Genomic DNA, 26,786 nt, shown 5'->3' on the forward strand with positions numbered 1-26,786 from the left:
AATTTATTGATAATGTCAACTTTATAATTTTAATTATATTTTTACTAATAATTTATATAAATTATTTTTTTAGGTGAATTCAATTTAATTGAATATTAATCGCCTCTCGTTAAAAATGAAGAAAAATATAAAAACATACATAAAAGATATGACTTGTCTAAGTGTATAAGTATATTTTTTAACTTAATAATAATGCGATACAAAAATTAAATTTGTGAAATTTAAGTGCGTCAGAGTGAAAAATATTATATAATTGGACCGACAGCTTACAATAAGAGAGAATAACCAAATGATAATTTTTATCACCTGAACTAAATTTATAATTAATTAGAAATTTTATCATTAACATAATTTTATAATATAATTATAAAAATATAAAATATAAAAACATATTAATTTATATTATTAAAATTAAATAATAAATAATCTGCGTAATATGCTGGTAAAATAATTAGTTAATATTTAATTTTAGATAAATTGTAATTAATTGGTTTTATTTTAATAAAATTTTATACACATAATAATACCATATATGTTTTTAAAAGAAAAATGCTAAAATTCTCATAAGATTGAAAGATATTCATTCTCAACTTTGAGCATTGATTTTATGTCTATTTTTTGTTTTAATATATTAAAATAAGTAAATTATAAATAATATAATATATTTTAAAAATTAAATTAATATATTATTTATTTAATGCAAGTACAAAATAAAATATTTTATTAATTAGCATTTGAAGAGTTAAATTTTGGGTCGGCATGGGTGTATAGCCTAGTGACCATGGCAACCATGGCAGCCTCGTAACAATCCAAAGTCCAAATTTCGAATCTCTGTATCATAAAAATAATTAAATAAATAAATTTTGGCCTCTCAAATTTCATCCAACGTCTACCTGCTTATATGTAATACATTAATTGAAGTTTTATAGTTATATATAAGAAAAGAAAGTCGGAATGCCAATTTTCTTTGCCATGATAATTAGCCTTTTCTTTTTTAATAATTTGATAATTAGCTAAACATAGTTGCTTGAATGTATGATACACCTGTCATGGTCTCAAGGATTATAAGAGCTTCTGCTAACTCAAGAACAAGTGATGAATCTAATGACTACTGGGTCTAAATGTGGCACTAGATTAATCATAGAGTGGACTCGATCAAGTTATCAAAAGAAGGGGCTGCTAGCGCAATGTCATTACTACACGTGTGTCGTTTACTTCCTTAATCAACTTTTGTTAAACAGATGTTGCTGTTGAAGTTGGAGGTATAAGGAGTCAGATCCCAAACGAGTGAGGTTAACATAATCTTGAGGATTGTGAGCTGATATACCAGGAAGTACGAGTCCATACCATCTAATGATTTTAAGCAACCAGCCTTCTGAGTAATCTGGTCCCTTCACGTATGGCAAAATGAAGCTTCTTAGTAGCTCCCACACAGCGTTTAGAAACCTGGGTATCGGTGCAAATGATGATAAATAATTCTTGTGTGGTTCTTCTACTAATATCTGCATCGAAGGGATAAATAACATTCTTCTTAATTAATTCAAATTTAGACAAGGTTAATTTCAAGTTGGCGAAAACCAAAAAGAAATATGTAATCCTGTTGTATTATACCTGCCCTTTGTAGATGCTATTATAGTAGATGCATGTCCCAAAGTGCTTGAACAAAAATCTTGAATCATCTGTGGGCATCCTGGGAACCACATCATTGCAATACACAAACCTCAAATATTTGATATTATAAGTTTTCAATGTACTTTCCATGAACTTCTTGAAGTGCTCATCTCCAACCCTAGGTTGTCCAAACGTGTATACACCCTCCAATCTCTCTAACAATTCTGTCTCCTCGTGCATTGCCAGAACAGCTACGAAAAGAATTGCAAGCGCTCCGCCCAAACTGTGGCCAGCCAATATGTACTTTGTTCTATCATTTTGTTTCAGAATTTGTAACAGCTTCTTCCTTATTGTGTAGTAAGCTAATGGTGGATCATCTTGTTCACATTCTTGCGGCCGCGGCCAGCCTTCGTTCCTTAACAACCCTAATGCTTTCATGAAGCCGCCATGAATTTTCACCATGTACTTATCAAGCTCATACCAGGAGATATCAAAGTCAGTACACCATGCATCTGCATCAAAGGGTTCAGTACCTCTAAAGGCCACAACAATTATATCAGGATTTGCACTTTTGTCATGAAACATGATAGCCTGTGTTGTAAGTTTTTCTTGAAAATCTGCTCAGTTGTAGTATTGTTGTTATAATGTCATGAAAAAATTAGAGCCACTTTGAAGTTTGCAGAAAAAAGATAAGAGAAGATGTCATTTAATTAAGAGTTAGGATTAAATTGTTTCTTACCGTTCCAAAAATTGTATTGTCCACGTCCAATTATTTCCATCTATACCAAATTACCGATATTAATTAGATTCTTGAGAGAGAAAACAATGAAACTTGTAAACCATTATTACTGATGACTAAATATGAAGCAGATGAAGATGTATATAATTCAAATCTACCTTCCAGTGATTTCTGACAACTTTTTCGACAAAGGCCTGATTCTCGTATGATATCTTAGCAGCCATTGCAGCCAGTGCACTGTAGTATCTGCAATTATCAGGTTTTATGTTCTTGTCTAAATGCACACGCTGGTCTATATATCCAATGGTTGACAAGAACGTTTCTGATTCTTTAACAGGCATCACCACCTTACCTGTAGATATTATTATTTACTTGAGCAATGTGATTTTTAATTAATTGTTACATATTGAACGAGCCTAACTTTAAAATTCACGTGCTTAAGTTAGAAGTGCTAATTGGTTACAAAGAGATTCCAAGACCTATATGCCGAGAGATAACAGGCTAAGAAGAATTTTCATTAACCTCCCACCTCTATACAAGACTATGAAAAATGACCCAAAAGAAAGGGATTAAGCTCTCGTATCATATTAGAAATCCAAGCTCAACCTTTAAATTCAAGCAATCTAATAGGTTATAAAAAGATCTTAAAGTTTATAAATAGGCGATTTAAAATAAGAGGAAAAAAAAATGTTGCTAAAAAATTTATTGTAATATTTGAAAGTTAAATAAAAGATATGAGAGAAGTAGACCAACCAATATATAATACCTCGTAAAGCATTTGCCAAGAGCACAAAAATGTTGCGATTACATGATACAAGGTTCAGCCACATCTCAAACTTTGATCCAAGCTTTGACATTGGCATGGCCACAGATTGCAGAAGCTTCTGCGCAAAGAGGGAAAAAAAGATGCGCCATTTGGGAGGAATATTTCCCTCCCTTCCAGTGGGGTAATCCACGAATGCTCTCTTCTCCATGCCATTGTTGAATAAGATGCAAAAAATATTGAAAAAACTCACATCCTCTGGTCTCAGTATCATATAATTCTCAGAGAACTTGTGATGACTCTGATGGCACTCCATTTGGGTCTTGATTTTTCTATCTGCAGTGCCATTCTTAAGCTTTAAATACACACATATTAGACGCGTTGGAGTGTCCAATGCGTAAAGCAAGATTCCAGTTCTTGTGAAAAATGCATAGTTATGATACGTTCCTAGCCTTTCGAACTTCAATGATCAATTATAAGATTATAAAAAAAAAAAAGTAAAATTATAAGATTTTTTTTTTTTTACTCTTTAAACTTTTTCATAATTTATTTATATTAAAACTTAAATTCGAAATTTTACTGCTCTAAAATCTACTTAATATTATTGAATTAAAGCTGATGGAGTTAAGCTTTATTAACATGGGCACATGAGCCAGTATAATCATCGAATAATAAAAGGGAAAGAGAAGAGTGGGAAAAAGGAGTTTTTTTAAAAGAAAAAAAAAATCAATGAAAATGAAGAAAGGACAGTTGCCATTTGCCAATTGCTTGGGATCGTCGGTTTAGAGATTCCAATAATTCTAATTCCAATTAATCGGTTTCTCATTATGTTTTCTTGCCAAAACAATGATGGAATAGGATCCCATGAGTAACATTGAGGGAAAGCAAGCGGCTTCCCCGCTACATGCTTTTCATGATTCATGTGTTCTCCGTCCAATCAATCAACTTTACTCCGATCCTTCAGATCCCATATCAATTACGAACTGAATGTGTGAGTAATTTATATAAGAAAACGAATTATATTAAAATTATCATAATTTTAACAGTGATCCATTTTCATCTTTGAACTTTGTCTACGTAATAAAAATAATGATAAATTTTACTAATCATTTGAAAATTTTTTTATATATTTGTATTTATGATGATATCATCTGATATACAAGTACAATTATATGTGTGTGAAATTGGAGCATGATACATTTTAAAACTTATTTTGAATTTTAGAGCTTATGTTGAGTAAGTCCTAGCATTGGTCCATCCCATAAGTTAAAAATGTTTGATAAATGTATTAGATATGAAATTTGAAAAGAGTTTTGAGACTTGAATTCCTCAGAGCTTTTAAGAGCTTTGTTTATTTGTGGAAAACAGTTTCTGTTTTCTATTTTTTAAGAAAATTTTTATTTTTAATTTCTATATAAAATAAAGAAAAATATAGAAAATATGTTTACCTGCTAATAATAAAAAATTGTTTCTTAATTCAAAATAATAAAAAAATTATTCATTTATTCCATAATTAAAAAAAATATTATAAAATATATTTTAAAACCTATTTTATTTTTAAAATTTTAATGCGTGTAATTTATTTATTTTATAACAATATGATAAATTTTTTAAGTAAATTTTTTTGTCATTGTAAATAAATATTTTTTAAATATTAGTTTAATTTTAAATATAAAAAGTTATGGTGTAATTTTTATTATAAAAAGTCATTGTTTCCATTTGAAAAAAAATGAATTTTTATTAAAAAAACTGTAAAAAACAATTTAAAACTTTTTTTAAAATCTTAATTTAATTTAAAAAACAAAAAATGATTTTTCAATTTTTATTTTTTAATTTAAAAAATTAATATGTGTGAATAAAAACTCTATCTATTAATTTCTTTAAAAAAACATTTAATTTCTTTAAAAAAATTTTAATTTGAAAAATTAATATATGCCCTAAACTTTTGCCAATATGACTCATGGAATAGGCCATCTTTTGACTCAGCCTCGGCTAGTTGTTGTTATCATCAATGGAGGGCTCGTGTTGCATTACTGCCCAGCCCAAAATTTAGAATAACTTCCTACAGAATATCTGTGATAATAGGTTTTAGCCCAATCGGCCCCAATTGTCGGATATGTTTAGCCTAAGTTACTCGAAAATGAGGCCCAAAAGAATATCCTAAATCATGTTCGTTGAAAATTACGAACAATCTCATATATTCTGTTATAATAATTTTATATTTTAAAATTTTCATCACTAAATTTTATTAAGAAAAAATCTCAAAATTTCAATTATTTATTTATTTACTACTGCAGAGTTATAGGTATAATAGTGAGATTAATTAAAAGAAAAGCTTATCTAAATCTGATTTATCATTAATTTATTGTTTGAATATATGAGTTTTATTATATATAATATATTTTTAAACCTTTTTTAATAATTTTTTTTTTTTCGGATATCAAAATTTTAATTCATCTCACCTCGCATAAGGGACATGGACAAGAAGTTCAAATAAGAATTTACCTAATGCTTATATAAAGAGTTTAAATCTACACAATAAAATATGATGATCTCTCTCTAATTTTTGGGTAAATGATTGAAATTTCATTTTTAAATTTTAAATTTTTAAATTTAATCGTTGATTTAAAATATTCAATATATATAAAAGTGATTTTTAAAACCCAATAGCCATTATCAAGAATATATATATATATATTTTTTTATTTTTTTGTATTGATGGTTGATCGTTAATAATTAATAATCGGCTGCCATCACTAATTAAAGAGATCCTAATTTTGAAAACAAACTAAAAAAAAAGTGAAGAAAATTCAAACCCAAGTTATCATCCGATTTTAAAAATATATCTACCACAATGAGACAAAACTAAATTTACATGTGTGTAAATAAGTTTCTATTGAATGAATAATACATGTGATTTCAATTTTAAATATGTTTTTTTTTTGTTTAAATTATAATTTTATTTGAAAAGTTTGTGGTGTAATTTAAGTAAAATATTTTATGAGATTAATGCGATAATGGTTATAACTTATTATTTTTATTGTAGTAATCTTTTCTCTTTTATTTTATTTTGTGAATGTAGACTTTTACAGTTAAATCATGTCAAATTTATTTTATTTTTTAAATTATGTAAGCACAATTGTGTGTATACTTTATGATCTTATCGTGAATTCTTGGATTACCGCCTGAAAACTGCACACAAGAGAATGGTAAGGTCGGCGGCCTATAATAACAGCCATTTCAATACTCAAGTTATAGAGTAAAAAAAAAAATTTGATTCAAGTAATGAAATACATATATATTGATAAATGTAAAAGCATATATTGTTTGTTTGTCCTTGTGTTTTATATATAGCTGTTGGCACTATTTTAAGAAATTTGATGATAAATCTCAAGCGTTTTGTGTTCCTTGAGAATGTAGCTTTGTGATTTAAGCCGAAAATCTCTCTTTTTGAGTTTAGTCATATATTGCCGAACTCAAGCTAGCAAGTCATGTTGATCCTAAGCTTGAGGGGTGATTTCTTTGTGAGGCCTCACAGTTGCCTTGTCTTCGTTAGAGATTTGCCAATCATAACCTAAGTTGCTTGCATTCGAATTGAGTTATTATTATATCGAACCCATACTCATTTAATTTTTGGAGTGATCTATATCACTTTACATTCATATCCCTATTATAACATAATTGAATTTGTAATGAAAAGAGCAAAATAGGTGAGGATAATAGAAGATTTTGATAACAAGGGAAAAAAAAGAAAGGTAAAATTATAAGAATGTTCATAGAGGCTTTTTTTTATCCTGTCACAAAGAACATGGGAACTTATCCTAAGAAAAGAGGTAGATGGGTATATGAAAAAATGATAAAAAGAATGATAGAATGTGTCAGAAAGCAATACAATACAATGCACTTGAAGGATGGGATAGAGAAAAAAAATGTTGTAAATTCATGAAAAGGGGTCTCCCCCTCACTAATAATGAAGCCCCACTGTGCGGATGTTGGGAGGTTAGTGGGAATATGTCACACATGGGTCTATATTGCTTAGATGCGATTTGACCATTTTCATCATTTTGCTACTTGTTCTTTTTTAAAATACCCACTTTGGTTTTATTTGGACATAGGCGAGAGGAATTGGCTTTTAGCGAGGCATGATCCTTGAGACATCAACACTGCCATAATTCGACCCTGCCTTGGGAGGCAGCCTGCCTGCCCATTCTCCTTCTTCACTTGCTTATTAATTATTTTAACAATTGTAAACTAGCAACGAAAATTATAAAAATTATAATTTGATTGCAAATTTTGAAAGTACTTGATTAAGCAATGATTTTTAATGTACATTACTATTTGTAAACCGATTAAGAAAGGGAATTTCATTGCTAAGTGCAATTATTTTTTTAAAATATAAATTATTAATAAAAATTACAAATAAAAATTCACATAAATAAACTGAATAAAATTTACTAAAATAATATATTATTAATACTAAAATTAATATAAAAAATGTTATAAAAAAATTACTAATAAAAATTAAATGACCAAAACAATATCATAAATATATTATAATAAAATTACTAATAAAATTATTAGTAATAAAATATTAGCAAAAAATACATTTGTAAATTATTATTATTAATAAAAATTAATAATAAAAATAAATTACTAACAAAAATACATTTGCACAAAAAATTTTATTTTATGACTAAAAAAATATCATAAATACATTATTAATAAATAAATTACAACTTTATTAATAAATAGTAAAATAAAAGAAAATAGACAAGAAAAGAAAAAATGATGAAGAAGAAAATAGATAAAAAAAAACATAAGAAGAAAATGATAGAGAAGAGAAGAAAGAGTATAATGAGAAAAAAAAATATTTATTAATGGAAAACAAAATAGATGAAGAAAATGACGAAAAAATGAGAGAAAAAAGAAGGTAGATAGGAATGAGAGAAAAAAAAAAAATGAAAGGGAAGTGAGGAAAGAAAGTGAACAAGAGATTATAAACAATTTACAACTGAGTTTATAAACGTGAATTTACAACTGATTTTGCAACGTTGCTAATTAAAAAAAAAGGCTTTGAAAAAATTGACGGACATTTTCCCTTTACAATCTAGCAATGGAATTAATAATTTGTTGCTAATTTGGCAATGGATTAAAAGATTCATTGTTAATTTAAAAAAAAAAAGAGTTTTTGAAAAAATTAGCGGACATTTTCCCTCCACAATTTAGAAATGAAATTAGCAATACATGGCTAAATATAGCAATGGATATCAATTCCGTTGCCAAATGTGATGCTAATTAAAAGAAAGGCTATACAATTTAGCAATGGATTTTCATTTGTTGCTAAATTGTAGTGCCTTAGAACAAAGGAACTATAATTTAGTAGCCGATTTTATTGGTCCAATGCAAAATTAGCAATGGATTTCATTTTCCCATTGCTAATAGTAACAAATTTTTATATCTATTGTGAATTGTATATTCAAATATTTTTATAATATCAATTAACAATGAATTTTAGCAATGAATAAAATTTTCATTACTAATAGCAATAAAATTTTTATTCCATTACTAAAATATTGCTCCATATAATTTCATTTTGAAGTTATAACAAAATCACATATTGGTTACAAAATTCATTGCTATAAAAATCAGTTGCAAATCCTCATTTGTTTTGTAGTGTAAAAAGAAAAAAACAATTTAAATACGGTAAAAGAAAACATTGGGAAACAAGACTTGATTGGTTGTTGTAAAAATTTATTTTGGAGTAATTTGATTTGAGAGCAAGACTTTAGATAATATTTGATTTGACTTATACGTTAAAAAATTATTTAAAATAAGTTATAAGTAAAATATCTATATTTTAAAGCAAAAAATACTATTTAGTCATTACATTTTAATAAAATTAACTATTTTATTTTTGTATTTTAAAAATACACTGTTTGATCAATGTAATTTACTTTCATTAAACTATTAAGTCTATTTGTCAAAATTTTTGTTAGTAAAAGGAATAATGATAGTTATACTACCATTTAGTCCATCTATTTTAGTGAAACTAATTAATTGGTCTCTATATTTTGAAAATCACATTAATTAGTTATTGTAATTTGATTTCATTAATTTTTTTAGTCCCTCATTTTTTTAATATCCAAATTATTCTGACCCTTTCTCCATTTTTTTTTTCTCTCTTACCTTCCGTTAATTATTTATCTCCTCATATTTCTTCTCCTTTGCACCCAAGCCCTTCTCTCCCTTATTCTCTCTCTATTTTTCATATTTAGATAGAAATTGATGCAAGCTAGCTATATGCACAAAAATGGTAATCATTTCTTCTAAATATCCAAATAATCAAAACAATAATCTAAGAAAATTATTTTTAAATAGAAAAAATACAAAAATGATGCGAAGATGATTGAATGAAAATACTTAAATAATTTTAAAAAAATATAAATTCAAATTTAGTCTGTACATAATAAAATCTTCATTTTTATCTAGGAATATGTTTTCTAAAATATAATATTTTTAAAATATATGGATTAACTAATTATTTCACTAAAATATAAAATATATGGATTAACTAATTATTTCACTAAAATAGAGGGATTAAATAGTAATTTGACAAGCATTGACTAATGAAAAATTTAATATATGGATTAAATAATTTAACAGAAGTAAAATACATATATTAAATAGTGTATTTTTCAAATTATAAGGATCAAATAGTTAATTTTATTAAAATACAGAGACTAAATAATATTTTTTTTCTATTTTAAAAACAACTCTTTAACCAATTAAAAATAATATTTAAAAATATCTACGTCATCTTTCTTTTAACAACACTCAATTACATAGCCTTTTTTATCATCTTAATAAATAAAATTATTTTTAAGCACATTTTAACCAAATACTTATATTATTTAAAAGTTAGTTTTACCAAATAATTAATTACTTATTTTTAAATTAACTTATAAATTAAAAAATAATACATTTTAATTTAAAAAAAAAATTGAAGGTAAGATGTTAAACCAAACACTCTTTTAATTTTGGGACTTATAATTTCTCCCTATGCTTTTCTTCTCACTCCCACCAGTAGAGATCGGGAGAAGGAATGCTATGAATTGTGAAGATCTATTTTCTTAATACATATATGTTAATATTATATTTCACTCTTCTATTTTTTAAAATAATTAACTTTAGCTGTAAATATATTAAATAATTTTATAATTCATAATTATAAGTGTATTAATATATTATATAATATGCTTAATTCTTAATTCATATATATACCTTAGAATTAAAGATATATAATTAAAATTTATATTATATGATATTTTATGATAATAATTATACAAAATTATTTAAGAACTTGAAATCCAAATATAAACCGAATTAAATTAGACTGAAAATAAAATATTGAAACCAATTTAAATCATCATCGTACCAAAAATTCGATTTAAAACTAATTTGTAAACAAACCGAAATCACACACCTCTACAAGTTAGGTAGGCTGCAACGGATCCAGCCATTTCCTTCCATTATTTATACTTGAAAACCCTGAAAATTTTAAGGAATTAATCTGTATTGGCCTAACTATAATGAAGTTTAATTATAATATGTTCAACATTCTAAGATAATTTTGTCTAATTTAGTAAATCAACAAAAAAAATAATGTTATGTATTTATTTCACATATATATATATATGTGTGTGTGTGTGTTCATATGTTAATAAGATTATCAAAATTTATAAAACGGAAAATGACTTTTTACTTTTAAAAATGAAAGTCATTTTCCTTAAAATTAACTTAATTTTTCTTTGACCAATAAAATATTTTTCGTTGACTAATTTTTCTGAATACCCTAAATACCAAAAAATACAGAAAATATTTTTTAAAAAAATAGTTTTCGTGAAATAAACAGAGCCTTAGTTTAATATTTGAGTAATTGAGTGTCTAATTCATAAATAATTGACTAATTCTTATGTTGTGTGTAATAAATACATCATTCAAAGACAATGGTAAAGTAATAAATAATGTTAATCAGAGTTTTAATTTAGTGCTCAAAATTGTAGAATTTAATTAAATTTAAATACTAATCGAAGTTAAAAATAAATAAATAATTAAGAATATAAATTTAAATAATAAAAATAAAGTTCTTATTACTGAAATGAAAGGATAGAGGTGAATTAATAGACTAACGCAAGAGTTCATAAAGCATGAAAGTTTTCAACTAATTAGTTATTTAGCCCCTAGACCTTATAAACCTCTTAGAATTCATTACTTTTTTAGATGTGGGACTCTTGACACTTCTCATTAAGTGGCAGCCAGGAAATTTAGTTGAAATTTGAAATCCTCTTCTGAAAGAGAAATTATTAGGTGCACCCAGTATATATATGTACTATCTTTCATAATTATGTGAGACCCACTCTCTATGTTACAGGGAGGACCCACTTTTTTGTGAGAGAGAGAGCACTATTTTTTAGTGCTTCCGGTATATCTAATAATTAACCATTCTGAAATCTAAATTTCGATATGTAGCAGCAATACCATGAAGTATGAAGATTGGGCTTACTTATACTTAAACCAACTATTACTAAAAGATTAGAATTAAACAATTAGTTATTCTTGGCCCTTATAAACCCCTTGGATTCCTTCCTCTTTTAAAGTGGGACTCTTGACAACATTTCAAGATTTGGTAAATATTTTTATTTCTTATATATTTTATGAGCTTTTATCATAAAATATGTCCAATTAATAATAAATAAAATAAATAAATAATGAGTTAAGAAGAAGCAGCTCCAAGCCAGAGAACTATCTATATTTTCTTTTCCCCATTATTGATCTAGTGATATTATCGATGAGTGATGTTATGATTCAACTTGTAAATATAACTTGATATTTTATGATATGTTTGAATTTGTATATCTCCGGCGTTTTATTTTAATTTATTTAATATTCTGTAAGAGAAATCAAAGACTAAATTCCACCCTCAAAGTCTTAAAATTAAGGTTCATTTGGCCCAAAGACCACATATTTTAACAACTAATTCCGGCATTTATTTACATTGTTCACAAGAGTTACATATATATGTATAGCATCATTGACGATGTGGTCTGATAGGGCTGACTCCTTAGAGTCTAAGCCATTAATTTCTAGGGTATTTTACACTTTAATCTATGAGTTATGATAAAGTTATAGTTTAGTCTTTATGTATTTTTATGAGAAATAAGTTTTTGTTTTTGATGTATGTTTCTATTAACAAAATAGTTATTCTATTAAAATTCACAGTTAGTTAATCGTAATTAAAGCGGTTAACCTAAATTTAAGAACTAAATTATTATTTAGAGGACTAAATTGTTATAAAACATAAAATGTGATGGACTAAATTATTATAATTTTCAACTAACTAACGGTTAATTTTAATAAAAATACTATTTTGTTAGCATAAACATATATAGACTTTATGGAGTAACTTGTTTCTTATAAAGATAGAGAGATTAAACTGTAATTTTGTCATATGTTGAGGACTTAATTATAAATTATCCTAATTTCTAAGTTTCTTGGAGTTTAGAAATTAACAAATGCAGTGAATTAAGAGAACTTCTAAAGAGGAGTAAGAGTTTGAATTATGAGATAAAAAAAAAAAAAGAAAGAAAGAAAGAAAATGAGGCTAATTATTAGATACACCGGGAGCACTAAAAAATACTGCTCTCTCTCATATAGAAAACTGAATTATTTCTATAATATATAGAGTAGATTACATATGATTGTAAGTAAGAAATAGTGCATGTGTATTGGATGCATCTAATAATTTCTTGAAAAAGGAAAACTTAGAGGAAAAAAAAAGTGAAAGGAAAGAAAGATTGCAGGGATAGGATCTTGTGAAAGTTTTAATGAGAAGGAGATGAGATTCAATAAAATGTTCTTGAACATTACAATTACACAGCAAAATTAAACAAGATAACAACTCAATCTTGATTAATAAATTTACAAGATTCAAAACCACCACTAGTACACAATTAACTCATATGTACCCAATTTTTCTCTCTCATCTGAGCATTGAGCCCACCGTGTTTGGAGCTGGCTGGCAATTCTTCACCAAAGAAGAGTAACCTATGTTAGGCACTGTCAATCCTGAGAATGGGAAACCAGCTGTTGGTCTATTAGCCCCAGCTTGTTCTAAAGATTGCACTTGTTTCTTCAAGAACTTCACATAATGTATAGCCTCATCTAACATAGAAGCAGTGTCCATTTTGGTTCCTCCTGGCACTAGTCTCTGCAGAATCCTTATCCTCTCGCTTATTCTTTCCCTTCTATGCCTGGCTGCCACACTCTGTGGATCCTTGGATATCTTCACGTTCCTTCTCTTTGGAGGCTTTATCGATTCTGGGTCAATATGGATGGGCTGCATTGCAGCTATGCGAAAGATCATCTCTCTAATTGCTGAAGTAGAGTTCTTCTTCTCCATTGAAGATAAGAAAGAGTTTACATTTGTGAATGGAGGGAGAAACTTGAATTTGCTAGTGACCATATTGGGTTGGAGAGATCCTGTCAATGGTTCTTGCATTGAAGTGGTCATAAATGGCATGGAAGGAGGTGGGCTGATGATTGGCGGTGAAGTGGCATGTGGGTTATGATGAGTAGGTGGTGAGGTTACAATGCTAGTGGGATTTCCATTGGAGAATTGGGTTTCCTGCAGTGTAGAAGTAGAGGTACTGTGGAAAGGCTCACAGAAATCAGGAAGCTTTTCCATCTGCATCATCATTGTCATCATGTCCATGTGTTCCTCTCCTGATGATGATGATGATTTCATCATGTCAACATCCATGATTCTCAGTCTCCCTTATTTTGAAAAGTTCCCCCAAGATTTCAGGAAAAGAACAGAAAGTCTCTGCAAGTGAGAAATAGAAAGAGAGGGAAGGAGAGCGGAATGGGCTGAAAACTGGGGGAGTGATGAGCTGAGCAACAGAGGTATGGAGAAGCTGATGAAAGAAGACAGATAGAAATGTTATAGAGAATTAGGTGTTATGCAGAGATAAAAGGAGATGGAAAAGTGGTAGAAAAGTGTGGCGAAGAGATGGAAAGTGCAGGATTATCTCAGAAAACCCATCGCCCATTCGGCAGGGTTACAGAAGTGGGAGGCTTTATATAGCAACTTGTTTGCAATATTTAATTCATGCAAAATTGACAGAGAGGAGTCTCAGCTCATTTATGATGAATTTATGATTTTTGATAGTGACCGCCCATTATGTGGGGCTAACCCTAAAGATATCTATTAACAGCCATCCGATCTTTGCTAGTGATAAAAAATCTCAACTACAAGTAGAAAAGATCAACGGTAATTAGACCTTTCATGGATTTAGGCCCACATAGTAGAGGGCTCAGATTAAAGGGCATTGGTGCATGAACCACTTTGAGACTTTCTTTTATGACCCTTCAATAAGTGCTTTTGATCTTTGATTGCAACTGTGCAAGTGTTATTGATTTGCTTTGCCTAGTAACGTTTTTTTACAATTTTTTTTGCACTAAAAAAGAACATTCAAACCCCACACTCACATGACATTTGTCAGAAGAGCAACCCACCTAAACCCATGATTTATCAATCTCAAGGTAAACGACCCACCCACCACCGTCTGCCTTGCCTTGCATTGCCGGTGGAGGATTCCGCTGTGCCAGTAGCTGCTGGACTGCTGCAGAGATGCTAAACACTGATTTGGGTCGGGGATTATTAGGGACCTACTTCTATATATGCTACAGAAAACTGACGCTGGGGTCTCACTCTGCTTCCTTTGGCACACTTTTCAAAGCAGATTAGGGGTTGATGGTGACTCTCTCTGGCCCTTGTGCAAGTACACAACCCGATCATTTGTTGTACTGGTAAATTTCTTAGCTGGTAATTTGACTTTAGCTTCGTAAGGTGCCTTTCGGCTCTCATGGAATTTTAATTAATCAATACGTATGACATAATTTTAATTTATAAAATCAGAAGGATTTATTAATTTGCAGAGATAACAGAAGTTATAAAAATTAATAAATTATGCTCTGGCAAGAAGATGATTCAAATAAGGGAACATGTTCCCTCTTAAAAGCTTCCAACTTATGAATAAGAAAGAATAATCCAAAATCTAAAGAATGGCTATTTGTGTAACTGTGAGTGTTGGTTGTTCAATTCTTTCCTTTCCCATTGAATTATTATTATCAACTTCATCCTCCATAGGACCCCCCCTTATCTTCACAGCATAAAGATTTAAGTCATGCACGTGGTGGAAGGGCTCTCTTCAAATGGAAAATAGAACTCACTAGAGATTTATCATCAGAACCCTGAGTATACTCATAGTAAGCAACTAAGCTAGTATTCATTCTGTTTCAGAAACCCCAATATGCATAATACAGAGAATATAATAATATATTTAAAAAAATTACACAAAACTATTTATGATATTATATTTTATTGCTATTCTGAGCAGATAACTGAACCTTCTCAGAAAGTGGTCCCTTTCATTCTCTCTCCCTTCAACATGATAATCTTCACCATCCCCATAAGTTACCTCAAATGGACAAACCAGTACCCACAATGGAACTGTTTCTTTTCATGTTGTCTAGCTTTTATTCTCATTACCACCATTAAAACTAAAGAACCCATTTTTTTTAACTGCCCAAAGAACAATGAAAGCTACTGTTATCAAGTGAAGGAAGAGCTGTAGTAGGGGAGGCCTGGCCCTATCTTGATTCTAAAGCCGTGTGTTTCAATTAAATAGGTGCACACGGGCTCCATATAGTCAACTCTATATAAAGAGATAAACAGTTGCTTTCATGAATGCAGTCTTGTGTCAAACCCTGCAAATTGTAAAGCTAGCAAGACACGGACGGGCTCCCTAATCAAAAGTATAGGTCATGAAATTAATACTTACACGCACCCAGTTCTGTTCAGTCCAATTGAAAGGATAAGTTTTTCTTTTTTTTTTTTTTAAAAAAAAAGAAAAATTTCTCTGAGTCTGAGAGAGAGTTTTGATTCATCCATTTAGAATTGGACTAATATATATGACAGTTTGGTTCTCTGCCAATTTCTTTTTGGCAATAAAAACAATGATTAAAAAGCTGAGACTGCCACACTAAGTAATGATTGAGTTTATCTTATTAGTTGTCAATGCTTATGATCAAGTATATATATAAATGCACACATTGCATCAATACATGTCATAGTTTTTGTCCAATTTCCTGTAAGCATAAGAGAATCCAAGAACATAATATATTTGTACAACGTCTGAAATTTGTAAGAGCATTTAAATCACTCAAATTCATTTGCATTTGTATTTTCTAGAATTATTTAATTTGTAGTGAAAGGGATTAATATATAATGTTAAATAGTACAATATCCCATTATTACTATCCTCGTATTGGAATCAAATGTTTGTTTCTTTGTGTTAAGATGAGTTTTGCTTCGTTAGCCATTAACCACAGTTTAATAAGTTTGTTCTTCATTTTTTAAACTCTAAACCTTGTATTACATAAGAGTTAAATACAAACTACTAGTTGAATTACACATTAGAAATTATGCAAAAAAGATAAAACACTTCTCACTTTTTTTTGTTAAAAAAAAAAGTTTGATTTATCAAAAATTATTTTATGCAACTGTTGTATGTATAAGATATTAATTTTAACCGTTAATTATGATAAAATCATTTATTAATATTTATGAAAATATATAGATAAAAAAAAATTATTAATGGGACGTGATTAGAGGTGCGTGAAATCTATGCATTTATTAAGTGGATTCTACCATATATATTTATATGTTGGGTTTATTATGAACCGAGTCTTGATAAGAAAAATCTCTAATGAGATTTTCCATGATTTTGGCTGTAATTCCTTACAATTTTTAATTCTTCACATTTTCATTTTCATTTTCAATTATGGTTATATTTGGGGTGAATGGATTCAAAGATTGAAATCATTTTTAATTAAAAAAAGTTTATGGTTCAAATCAGACAGGATTAATTTGGTTGAAATACCAATTTCCTGGAAAATTTTGAGGCAATCTTATAGTCTATTTGAAAGCCTAACGCCTTCACTCAACTAACACAAAGATTTTAAAGCCAAATCTATTGATAGAGTTAGTTGAGTGAAGGTTTTAGACTTTTAGCTACAAGGACTGGGCTTGGCAGACCATAAGAGTACAAGTAGCTAGTCTATTGACTTTACATTCTGAGCGACATGGAACAGATCGAAGCAGCCCCATTTAATGTTCAAACCCCATTCCCAACCAGCCTTTTAAGGACCAACTCCGACAACGCCTCTGAATTTGCCCCATCTACCTCTTTGCTTTGGGCCAACTCTATGGAAGCCCCTCGCTACATTGGGTTTGAACTGTCAACCCATCTTCAAAAATCCAGACAGTAAGAGAAGACTGCACTTTTGGAGATTCATTTGCTTAATTACAAAGAAAATGAACGTTCCCATTTTTAAGATTGATTGAAATATTTCATTTTTCAAGGATTGGAATCAATCACGAGATTTAAAAATGAAATAATATTAACTAGACAGCGTCAGATGGGACCAAGCATGTCCGACCAGCCGCGGCTTTTTATACAATCCGCCGAATGTGCCTCTGTCTTTTTCGTCACCACTGCACAATATTACGACATCTCCACCGTTCACCTCACACAAGAGCCATTCAGATCTCCTAACTTTGCAATACAACTACGGAGAAGCCATCCCAAAGGCAGTCCTAAAACTTAATCCATTGAGACCGATAGCACGGAATCATTGCTCCCTCCCCTGCCCTAACAAAGCTCGTACTGTAAGCAGAGATGCCTAGAACACGCGTTAATTGATGCATTGATGAAGCACAGCTGTAATCCAATCACTGCTCACTTCTCTCACGCTATCTCAATGTGACATGTTGTCCCTACTCTTCCTCTTCCCCTCTCTAAACTTAAGCTTCTCTCTTGCTTCGTTTACCTCCCACTCCTGTGTTCTCCATGGCAGCTCCAGCTCCTGCTCTATATCTCTTCTTCTTCATCATCTTTCTCGCTCTCAGTTCAATTACCCATGCCCAAGTCGAAGAAACAGGCTTGAAGATAACGGTGGACGCTCTAGAATGGCCAATGGCGATGTCCATGTACAGTAATTTGGAGGAGAAAGGTGAGTTTGGTGATGGGTTTATAGATTTAGATGGTGAGGAGGATGGTGATGAGAAGATGGGTGAGCGCAGATCTTTGTTTTGGAGAAGAGTACGTTACTATATCTCATATGGAGCTCTAGCAGCTAATAGGATTCCTTGCCCTCCACGTTCTGGGAGATCATACTACACCCACAATTGTTTTAAGGCTAGAACCCCTGTTAACCCCTACACTAGAGGATGTTCCAGGATTACTCGTTGCAGGAGATGAGTCTGCACTTTTTATACTCTGTTGATTGCATGTGTCAGTCTTGGTTATTAGTGGGGTTGGTATGTGTTTGTGAGTGGATTTGTTCAAGAACATAATTGGTTCATGGGTTTTTAATGAGGATTTGTAATGCTATTTTCATGTATGGATTGATGAAGGATGAACAATGTGATTGTAGTATAATTATTGTTTGTTCTGTAATTTAAAGCTGGTTCTTGATAATTCATACGCCATTTTTAATTCATTATTATGCTTTCTTCACATCTCTAGCTCTTGGCACTTGGCGGGAGAGGGAGTGTGTGTTACGGTGAGATTCATGTGAGACCTATTAGGATTAACAATTTACTCAGAACTTTCAATATATGAGAGCGTTGGTTAAAGTTTTATAAATTCTCATGAAGTTGGCCAACCACCCTTCAGCAACTAACGCAGCTCCATAAGTGTGGTGGTTGAGTATATTAAAAAGGGGATCCAATGCCATGTATTTGCTATTTTTGTTTCAAATTTTTTCACAGAAAATTCAATTTAGATAGATCTTGTGATGAAGAGATGGAGAGAGATCATTAGAAAATTGGTAACACATGGCCCAACTCAGTTGCTGTGCTCGCAGATTGAGTAGTGTAGATAATTAGATATAGTACACAATTCCACCTTTGAAAAATTCAGAAGTTAATCCCATATAAATCTATAAACTTTGTTTTCTATAACCAAATTTGATTCCATCTAATAATGCCAAACTTAAATTAAAATTGATTCTTAAAAAAAAAATTAGATTAGATTAATGTCTTTGAGTTCCTTTTCTTCTCAAAAAGAAAATTGGTGTAGTAATAATTGGAGAGAAGAAATTATTTTGGGTGATATAGTCCAGCCCACTTACACACCCTTTACTTGGGTATTGGGTTAGGCCTGCATCTAGAATTAATTGGTCCACTATTGCTCATTGCTTGCGAGGCTAGATTACTTTTGCTCCGTGTTAATATTTCAGGACATGGGCTCCGATGATCCAAAAGGTCTTATTGCATTGGCCCCTCCCTAATGGACCCATCGGTTTGCCAGTTGCAATACCGACCATACTAAATTAATGATTTTTTGGCTGCAAAATGTAGAGAAAATAAATCAAGTTTAACTCTATCTCAAAAAAAAGAGATTTATCTAAGTTATATATATAGGTCAAATACCTCATCCAAAATCAATGTGAGACAACACACCCCTCTCACACGTCTAAGCATGAATATCTGGAGCGTGAATCTGATACTTTCTAGAGAAAATAGATCAAGCCTAACTTCACTCAAAGAATAGATTAAGAATAGAAAGTTTGCTTAAGACATATATATAGTTCAAATACTTAATCGCAAATCAATGTGGTACAATGCAAAATACCCACAGGCCAAATCACAATTTAATCCAACCCAATTTTAAGGGTTTTCTTTTTTTTTCTCAGTTATGTTTATAATCTTTTAAAATGGGTGAAGGTTAAAAATTAAGTGAAATTAGTGATAGAGCTGGATTTGAACAAACAATCTACATATCTTACCCAAATATGAATAAAATATAATATGTATATAAATTCGTAACAGGCAAGTCTCAACCAAATGAAAGGATGTAAGCCAATATGCCTTCTTTTCAGCAAAATGGATAGACATGAGGCTGAGGCAGGCTACTCGGCCAGTTGACTACAGCCTCTAAATCAAATAGGCCCCAAGTCCACAGGAGAAGCCAAGGCAGATATATGAATTTAAAATCCAAATATGTTGACGCCAAAGATAAGATGAAGGTCAAGAATGGTACAAATATTGGTTTCTATCCAAAAAATGAAAAGACAAAGCAAATAGAAGAACACAAGTGGTTGAAATGGTCACGTAAACACCCACACTTTTATCAATTGGTCCAACAAATGCTAAACAATGCCACATGCTAATAAAATATCAACTCCAAATGTTATCCAGCTACTCACCCCTGCTTCCTGGAACCTCACTAGAGACCATGTCCTTTGAATCTTCTCTAGTGTCAACCTCTTTTAAACGTAACAAATTTGTGTGCTGTTGTTGTTTCACTAGTTTGAATGGTTCTTTCTTCCTTCTTACCTTTCCAATTCAATCCTAATCCCTAATTTAGTCAAAATCAAAATGATTAAGATTAAAAAAGTAATTATAATAATAAAATCTTTAGGTAAAGATAAGTTCCATTCCATATTCCATGATTGGTGGTTCAAATCCAGCTGTGTGAATCTGAGGACCCATCCTGACAGTCTGCTCCGATGTGCAAAACCCACCAATAATTTGTAATCCAGCCACCACCCAACAGCCAAAAGGCAGAGAATGGGATTCTTATCCCGGGCTCACTCCATGTAAATTTTTATTAATATATATTATTAATTTTTATTTCACATAAATATAAAAAATTAAGCAACCCCTTAAATTAACTTTTTAAAATTGAATTGAATTTAATTTAATTTATTTTCTTTATATAATATTAGAGCTTAACTTCCATTGTGTTGATTGTGCTAATCTGGGCAAACGAAGGGAAGAAAAATCAGTAGGAGGATTGGGGGAAGGTCAAATCAAAGATGGGGGGGAGAGCAAGTCAGAGGAGGAGAATAGAAAATCAATAGAGGCCATCAGGGGGAAACCCACAAACATTGCACCAAAACAAGGCTGCAGATTTTGAAATGGACAGTTATAAAGCCAGGGACCGTGTTTGGTGCATTGAAATTTGCATGATTTTAGTGATGAGTGAGCGGCTGCTGCTGGCTGCTCTTTTTTTTTTTTTTGGACCTAATTTGACTAAAACGCGGTCGCACCGTCAGTTTCATCCGTGGTGCTATGAATCTGGAGCTCTCCTGGCCTCATCCATTAACCGACAAAACTATGTACACCTCACCTCGGCGATTCTGATTACCCTTTCAAAACCTATTAAGCCATTTTTACGAGAACAAGTGTCTTGAGCTAACATCACACACAGTTACATAATTTTATGATTAATTAAAAATTATTAAATTTTCATTTTTTATAAAATTTATTTAATTTTAATTTAATTTTATAAAAATTGTTATAAAAAAAATTAAAAATTTTTAAATTAATCTGTTAATTTATTAAGAAAAATATCTCCATGATGTTAGGAAAAAACAAACGTCATTAAATAAGAGACGCCAAGCTAGAAAATGTTGACAACGTGTGTAAATATTATTAGTCAATACTGTTGTGAACTTGTGACGAAAAAAATGTGTTCAAAGCTGTCATGTCAACTATTTAAACGCATCCTATAAATTATAAATTCCAAATAAAAGGCACGTGACCCATGAAAGCCGCTACAGTCACCCACGTAAGTACACCTGTCCATAGCCTGGTTTTGCTCTAATTAAATTAAAAAAAAGATTAAATTAAATCATTCAATTTTAGTTCCAAATTACTAATTCGAATCGGTCGATTTCAATTTTGGAAATTGGACTGTAACCACAGTACAAGTACATGTATCCAATCAGGAAACCATTACGTAATCAATTGGTTTCCTTACTTTTCTTTAAAATATGAAAAATATTTTCTCTATTTTTTGATATTTAATTAAAAAAGTTATTTTTTTTAATAAATGAGATTTCATAAATATGTAAAAAATAATTTGTTAATCACTATCCCTCGTATACACCTAATGTAATATTCTCACTCATAAATAAAGAGGTTAATTATTAAAAAATTTTAAAATTTGATAATTTTTATAATTAAATTTTAAAATTTATATAGTTATTAATTAAATCTTCACATTTAATTAATTTCTCAAATTAACTTCATAATTAAGGCCATGTTTAGATAGAAGAAAAAGGGAGAGGAAAGAAAATAAATAAGGGAAAATAAATTGAGATTGACCCTTTCCCTTATTTGGAAATGAAGGGAAAATAAAGAGAGGAGAGAAAATAACTCTTATTTTCCCCTTGTTATTTTCTCTCCAATTTAGAGAGAAAATAACAAAAGTGTAGAATTATAAATTGAAATTACAAAATTATCTTTTTCTAAAGTTTTTTTTTTTAAATACATTAGATAAAATTGTAAATTTATCATACTTTTCTTTCCTCTCTTTATTTTCCTCTCTTTATATCCAAACAAGAGAAAAGAAAATAACAAAAGAAAAATATTCTTTATTTTTCACTCTTTATTTTTTTTCTCCCCTAAAAGATTTCCCAAATAAAGTGTAAAAAATTATTAATATATTTAATTAAAATTATACGTTAATTATCATATCATTAAGTAAAAATTATATCAAAAATTTTAAATTAAAATTAATTATTAAAAAAATATAAAATTTATTAATTTTTATAATTAAATTTTAAAATTTGTGTAATCATTTATTAAACATTCACATTTAAATAATGTCTTAAATTGATCTTATCGCTAATAAATTATTAATAAAAATATAAAAATAATTTTATATATTATATAAAAAAGTTACTTTTTTTTTTAATTTTTAAGCAGCTCTATTTTTTTTTCTCATGTTATTTAAATTTTTTTTTCCTTTTATTCTTAGAGTAGCTAACGTCTTAGCCATAGTTTAGCTATGTTTTTTCATTTTTTTTTTAATTATTGGAGTGGAAATTGTCTTTCAAAATCTAATTCATCTTATTTTTTTAATACGTGTTATATTGCCAAGGGAGGCACGCGGTGAAGGATAGGAAGTATCCCAAATGAAGGACCCACTGGAAACGTGGAAATCTGAGTCAATAAATGGCTCATCATCGTCACAGGCAGTGTAATTGGAAGCATCCTCTCTCGACTCATCAATAATGTAATCTTAATAATGAAGTAAATAAATAAAAGAAATAAAAAGTAGAAAAATGGAAATTTCCATGGCGTGGTTATCCTTTTGCCACTGCGCTGTGAACAACTGTGGAGGAATCGCACGTGAGTAGAAATTTCTTTCCCAATACATAAGGTTTCTTAAAAAAAGTCTGTGCTAAGATTTTGTGAGCTGTTCTTGCCAAATCACTGTGAGCCCGCGTTGTGATTTAGTGGGAAGAAGTGGCTTCAGACCAGCGATAGCCTATAATTGAATCTATTAATTATGAACTAAATAAAATTTATTTTTTTATTTTAATAATATTATTATTTTTATATAAATATAAAATATATTATTTTACAGTATATTGAATGTATACTGTATTCTACTCTTAATAATTGGCTGAGTATGTGAATTAGGTAGAAAAGTAAAATAAATTAATTGAAAGTGTGTGTGAAATGGAAGTGGCATCGCAAAGTTGACAATTAGACACGTATGTCTTGAGGAGGGTTTGCGTCCAAAGACAGCTGCAGATTTGGGCATATGCTTTAATACAAGAGACAACGCACTTAGGGAAGTTAGGATTCTTTGAGTTTGGCAAGAAGAGTTAAATTAAATGACTTTTCCTTCAAGTTACAAATAAAAGATGCTTACCATCTTTAGAAGAGAAAGAGAGAGAGAGAGAGAGGGATGTCCACAATTGCACGTTTTGGGATTTATTAGTTAACTATTTAATTAAACAATTGCTTTTTGTTGGGGTAGAGGGATTAGTTTTGATTAAATTCATCATTTTACTTGTTTTCCACATTCTTCAATTAAACAATTAAACAAACACCTTTATTAAAGTTGTTCAATTATTTAATTAAAAAATTAATGTCCGCTCTGGACCGAAGCCCTCACGGTTTTAAAACGCGTCACTAGGGGTTACGAACCACCAACTTATAAACCCAGCATTTCTCCCGTGTTTTGTCGATGTGGGATTTGCCTAGGGTGTTACAATCCACCCCCCTTATGGGACTCAGCGTCCTCGCTGAGATTTGCCCCACCATCGTTCAAGGTTGCGCAGCGAGCGCTCTATACCACAAATGTAATGGCGCCACTAGTGATATTATGCGCTGCGGGCAAGCCTCACGGTTTTAAAACGCGTCACTAGGGGTTACGAACCACCAACTTATAAACCCAGCATCTCTCCCGTGTTTTGCCGATGTGGAATTTATCTAGGGTGTTACAATATAATACTTATATGAAATAAAGGGTTTTAATAAAATTATCATAATTTTATTAAAATGTCAAATCCTATCTTTCAGCACTGAATGTGCTAGTAAGCCGGGGAAGACGAATCGAGCAAAGTGATATTTAGCTAACTGACTAGGCTGCTGACCAATGGAATTATATGAGCAAAAGTAAAAATAAAATTCTACATAATATGTTTTAATTGAAATATATGAATAAAGTTGATGATCTTGATCTTGATCTTATCATGGATAACTATCCTAAAAAATAAAATCATATTTAAATAAATAAAATTCCCATTATTTTATGAAAAATAAATAACAAAATTCTATCCTAATTTGGAAAACAAGTAATCCAATTCAACTACTAATTAACATATTATTATTGTTAAGCGCGTGTAAATCCAATCCGCGTGCTTGTGTAGGGTAAAAAATCAGTTGAAGAATCCACCGAATCGGGAGGATCTACCACATCCCTTTTAATTAATTAATAAAAAATAAATAAATATTTTCCACGTCCGAATATCCTTGCATATCACGTGCATTAATTAGGCCGACAATTAATATTCAAAGACACTTTCCCCTCAGCAACCCAGCCTTCTCTCTGTATAAAACTCGCCTCCGCCACTCGTTCCTTGTGAACTCTGTCCTCTCTTTCTTTCCTTCGAAGAAACAAACCCAAGCCCAACAACAAGAAGAAGAACTCTCAACTCCTCTGTTTCTAAGCTGTCTTTTGATCATCTGATAGATATTCCTTTCTATTCTAATCTTTTTGGCTTGTGATTCTTGTTCCCATGGATTGGTTTCGCGGGGATTTCATTGGTTGTGGTAGCTTTTCTACTGTTAATTTGGCAATTCCCACGAAAGTTTCTGCTCCTTTAATGGCTGTGAAATCTTGTGATCTTTTTGACTCTTCTTTGCTTGAGAATGAGAAGGATGTCTTGACTCAACTAGGGAATTGCGAGAATATCATCAAGTGTTTTGGCGGCGATCAGAGTATTGAAAACGGGCAGAGGTTGTATAACTTGCTGTTGGAGTATGCCCCTCGTGGTAGTTTATATCATTGGGTAAAGAAGTCCGGTGGTTTCTTGCCGGAATCGGATGCCAGACGCTACACGAGATCGATACTAAAGGGTCTTCGTTATATTCACGCTAAAGGGTTTGCTCACTGCGACATAAAGCTTCAGAATATTTTGTTGTTTGAGAATGGGGAAGCGAAGATTGCAGACTTTGGATTGGCCAAGAAAACAGGGCAAAAGCTGAGTGGGGAGCAAGGGAGAATGGAATTTCGAGGAACTCCTCTATACCTGTCGCCGGAATCAGTCAACGAAAACGTGTACGATTCACCGTGTGATATTTGGGCTCTTGGGTGTGCGTTGGTTGAGATGGTGACTGGAAAACCGGCATGGAATTGCAAACCAGAAACCAACGTAGCAGCCTTGTTGATTCGAATTGGTGTAAGCGATGAATTGCCAGAAATCCCTCAAGAATTGTCTAAAGAAGGGAAGGATTTTCTATCCAAGTGCTTCGTTAAGGATCCTAGAACGAGATGGACTGCTGATATGCTATTGGATCATCCTTTTGTTGCTAATGAAAGCACTGTTACATTGAAGGAACAATTATCTCCACCATCATCATCACCAAGATGTCCTTTTGAGTTCCCAGAGTGGGTTTCCGTTCCATCTTCATCGCCAAAATCCGAATTATGGTCTAATAAGGAAGTGGAGTCAAGATTTGATTGGTCCTCTTTGTCATATTCACCTTCACCAGCAGAGAGACTCCGGCAGCTGGTGAGTAATCAGAGTTGCAATTGGTCCTTGTCTGAGAGTTGGGTCACTGTAAGGTGAGAAGGCAGAGCTGGAGAAAGAGCACAGAATTGAATTCAAAACCAGCAAGCAATTTAGAAGATATATATATTTTTTTAAATTCATTTTTTGGTCACAATGAGATTCCATTAATCTTTTTAGTAATGGGTGATAATTTTTGGTGATTGTAAATGAGTAGGAAACAGTCAGAGGAACTGTATATAGCAGTCTGAGTTTAGGCGATTCAATAGTCCTGATTGGTGGCTCTGAGTGGCCGAAGTGTACAGAACAATTTTATAAGCCCCATTTGATTGAAATCCAGATTCAATTACTTTTCCAAGAAAAGAATTTGTTAATTTATCAAACTTTCCGAAGCCTATCAGGCTTAGAACAGAGTGTATGGTTATGGTGGATTTCATCTCATGGGTTTATGACTAAATTAAGGTATTTATTAAACCCTGCAAAAAGTCCCTGTCCTGCTTTTTACTATAA

The 26,786-nt window shown here is 30.8% G+C and overlaps 4 protein-coding genes across 5 annotated transcripts; 2 read left to right on the plus strand and 2 right to left on the minus strand.

Annotated features, from left to right (window-relative positions):
- Positions 1-949: 949 nt before the first annotated feature.
- On the minus strand, positions 950-3,449 carry LOC110673666 (triacylglycerol lipase OBL1). Of its 2 annotated transcripts, none has more exons than XM_021836803.2 (5): positions 3,117-3,449; positions 2,509-2,702; positions 2,351-2,390; positions 1,612-2,123; positions 950-1,502 (listed from the first exon to the last, which is right to left on the minus strand). In XM_021836803.2, exons 1-5 carry the CDS (start codon positions 3,427-3,429, stop codon positions 1,224-1,226), a joined length of 1,338 nt encoding a protein of 445 aa, XP_021692495.2. In that variant the 5' UTR covers positions 3,430-3,449; the 3' UTR covers positions 950-1,223. The 2 variants fall into 2 exon arrangements, with proteins under 2 accessions (XP_021692495.2, XP_021692492.2); XM_021836800.2 differs by having other exon boundaries at positions 1,612-2,228.
- Positions 3,450-13,014: 9,565 nt separating this feature from the next.
- On the minus strand, positions 13,015-14,207 carry LOC110673699 (transcription factor HEC1-like). Its single transcript, XM_021836859.2, has one exon. The coding sequence runs from the start codon at positions 13,930-13,932 to the stop codon at positions 13,153-13,155; it is 780 nt and encodes a 259-aa protein (XP_021692551.2). The 5' UTR covers positions 13,933-14,207; the 3' UTR covers positions 13,015-13,152.
- A 3,719-nt stretch (positions 14,208-17,926) lies between these two features.
- On the plus strand, positions 17,927-18,737 carry LOC110673646 (protein RALF-like 34). Its single transcript, XM_021836780.2, has one exon. It carries the CDS (start codon positions 18,086-18,088, stop codon positions 18,494-18,496), a length of 411 nt encoding a protein of 136 aa, XP_021692472.2. The 5' UTR covers positions 17,927-18,085; the 3' UTR covers positions 18,497-18,737.
- Positions 18,738-25,096: 6,359 nt separating this feature from the next.
- Positions 25,097-26,643, plus strand: LOC110673682 (mitogen-activated protein kinase kinase kinase 20-like). The gene has a single exon (XM_021836841.2). It carries the CDS (start codon positions 25,284-25,286, stop codon positions 26,334-26,336), a length of 1,053 nt encoding a protein of 350 aa, XP_021692533.2. The 5' UTR covers positions 25,097-25,283; the 3' UTR covers positions 26,337-26,643.
- The last annotated feature ends 143 nt before the right edge of the window (positions 26,644-26,786 follow it).

This window comes from Hevea brasiliensis, chromosome 7 (genome assembly GCF_030052815.1).
Source record: "Hevea brasiliensis isolate MT/VB/25A 57/8 chromosome 7, ASM3005281v1, whole genome shotgun sequence".
In the NCBI taxonomy this organism is placed as follows: Eukaryota; Viridiplantae; Streptophyta; class Magnoliopsida; order Malpighiales; family Euphorbiaceae; genus Hevea; species Hevea brasiliensis.

Coding starts and splice junctions, on each gene's coding strand:
- LOC110673666 (XM_021836800.2), bottom strand. CDS start 3,429: ATGGAGTGCCATCAGAGTCATCACAAGTTCTCTGAGAATTATATGATA. Junction 2,703..3,116: donor CTTGGCAAATGCTTTACGAG/GTATTATATATT, acceptor TAATATCTACAG/GTAAGGTGGTGATGCCTGTT. Junction 2,391..2,508: donor TTGTCAGAAATCACTGGAAG/GTAGATTTGAAT, acceptor AATTTGGTATAG/ATGGAAATAATTGGACGTGG.
- LOC110673699 (XM_021836859.2), bottom strand. CDS start 13,932: ATGGATGTTGACATGATGAAATCATCATCATCATCAGGAGAGGAACAC.
- LOC110673646 (XM_021836780.2), top strand. CDS start 18,086: ATGGCAGCTCCAGCTCCTGCTCTATATCTCTTCTTCTTCATCATCTTT.
- LOC110673682 (XM_021836841.2), top strand. CDS start 25,284: ATGGATTGGTTTCGCGGGGATTTCATTGGTTGTGGTAGCTTTTCTACT.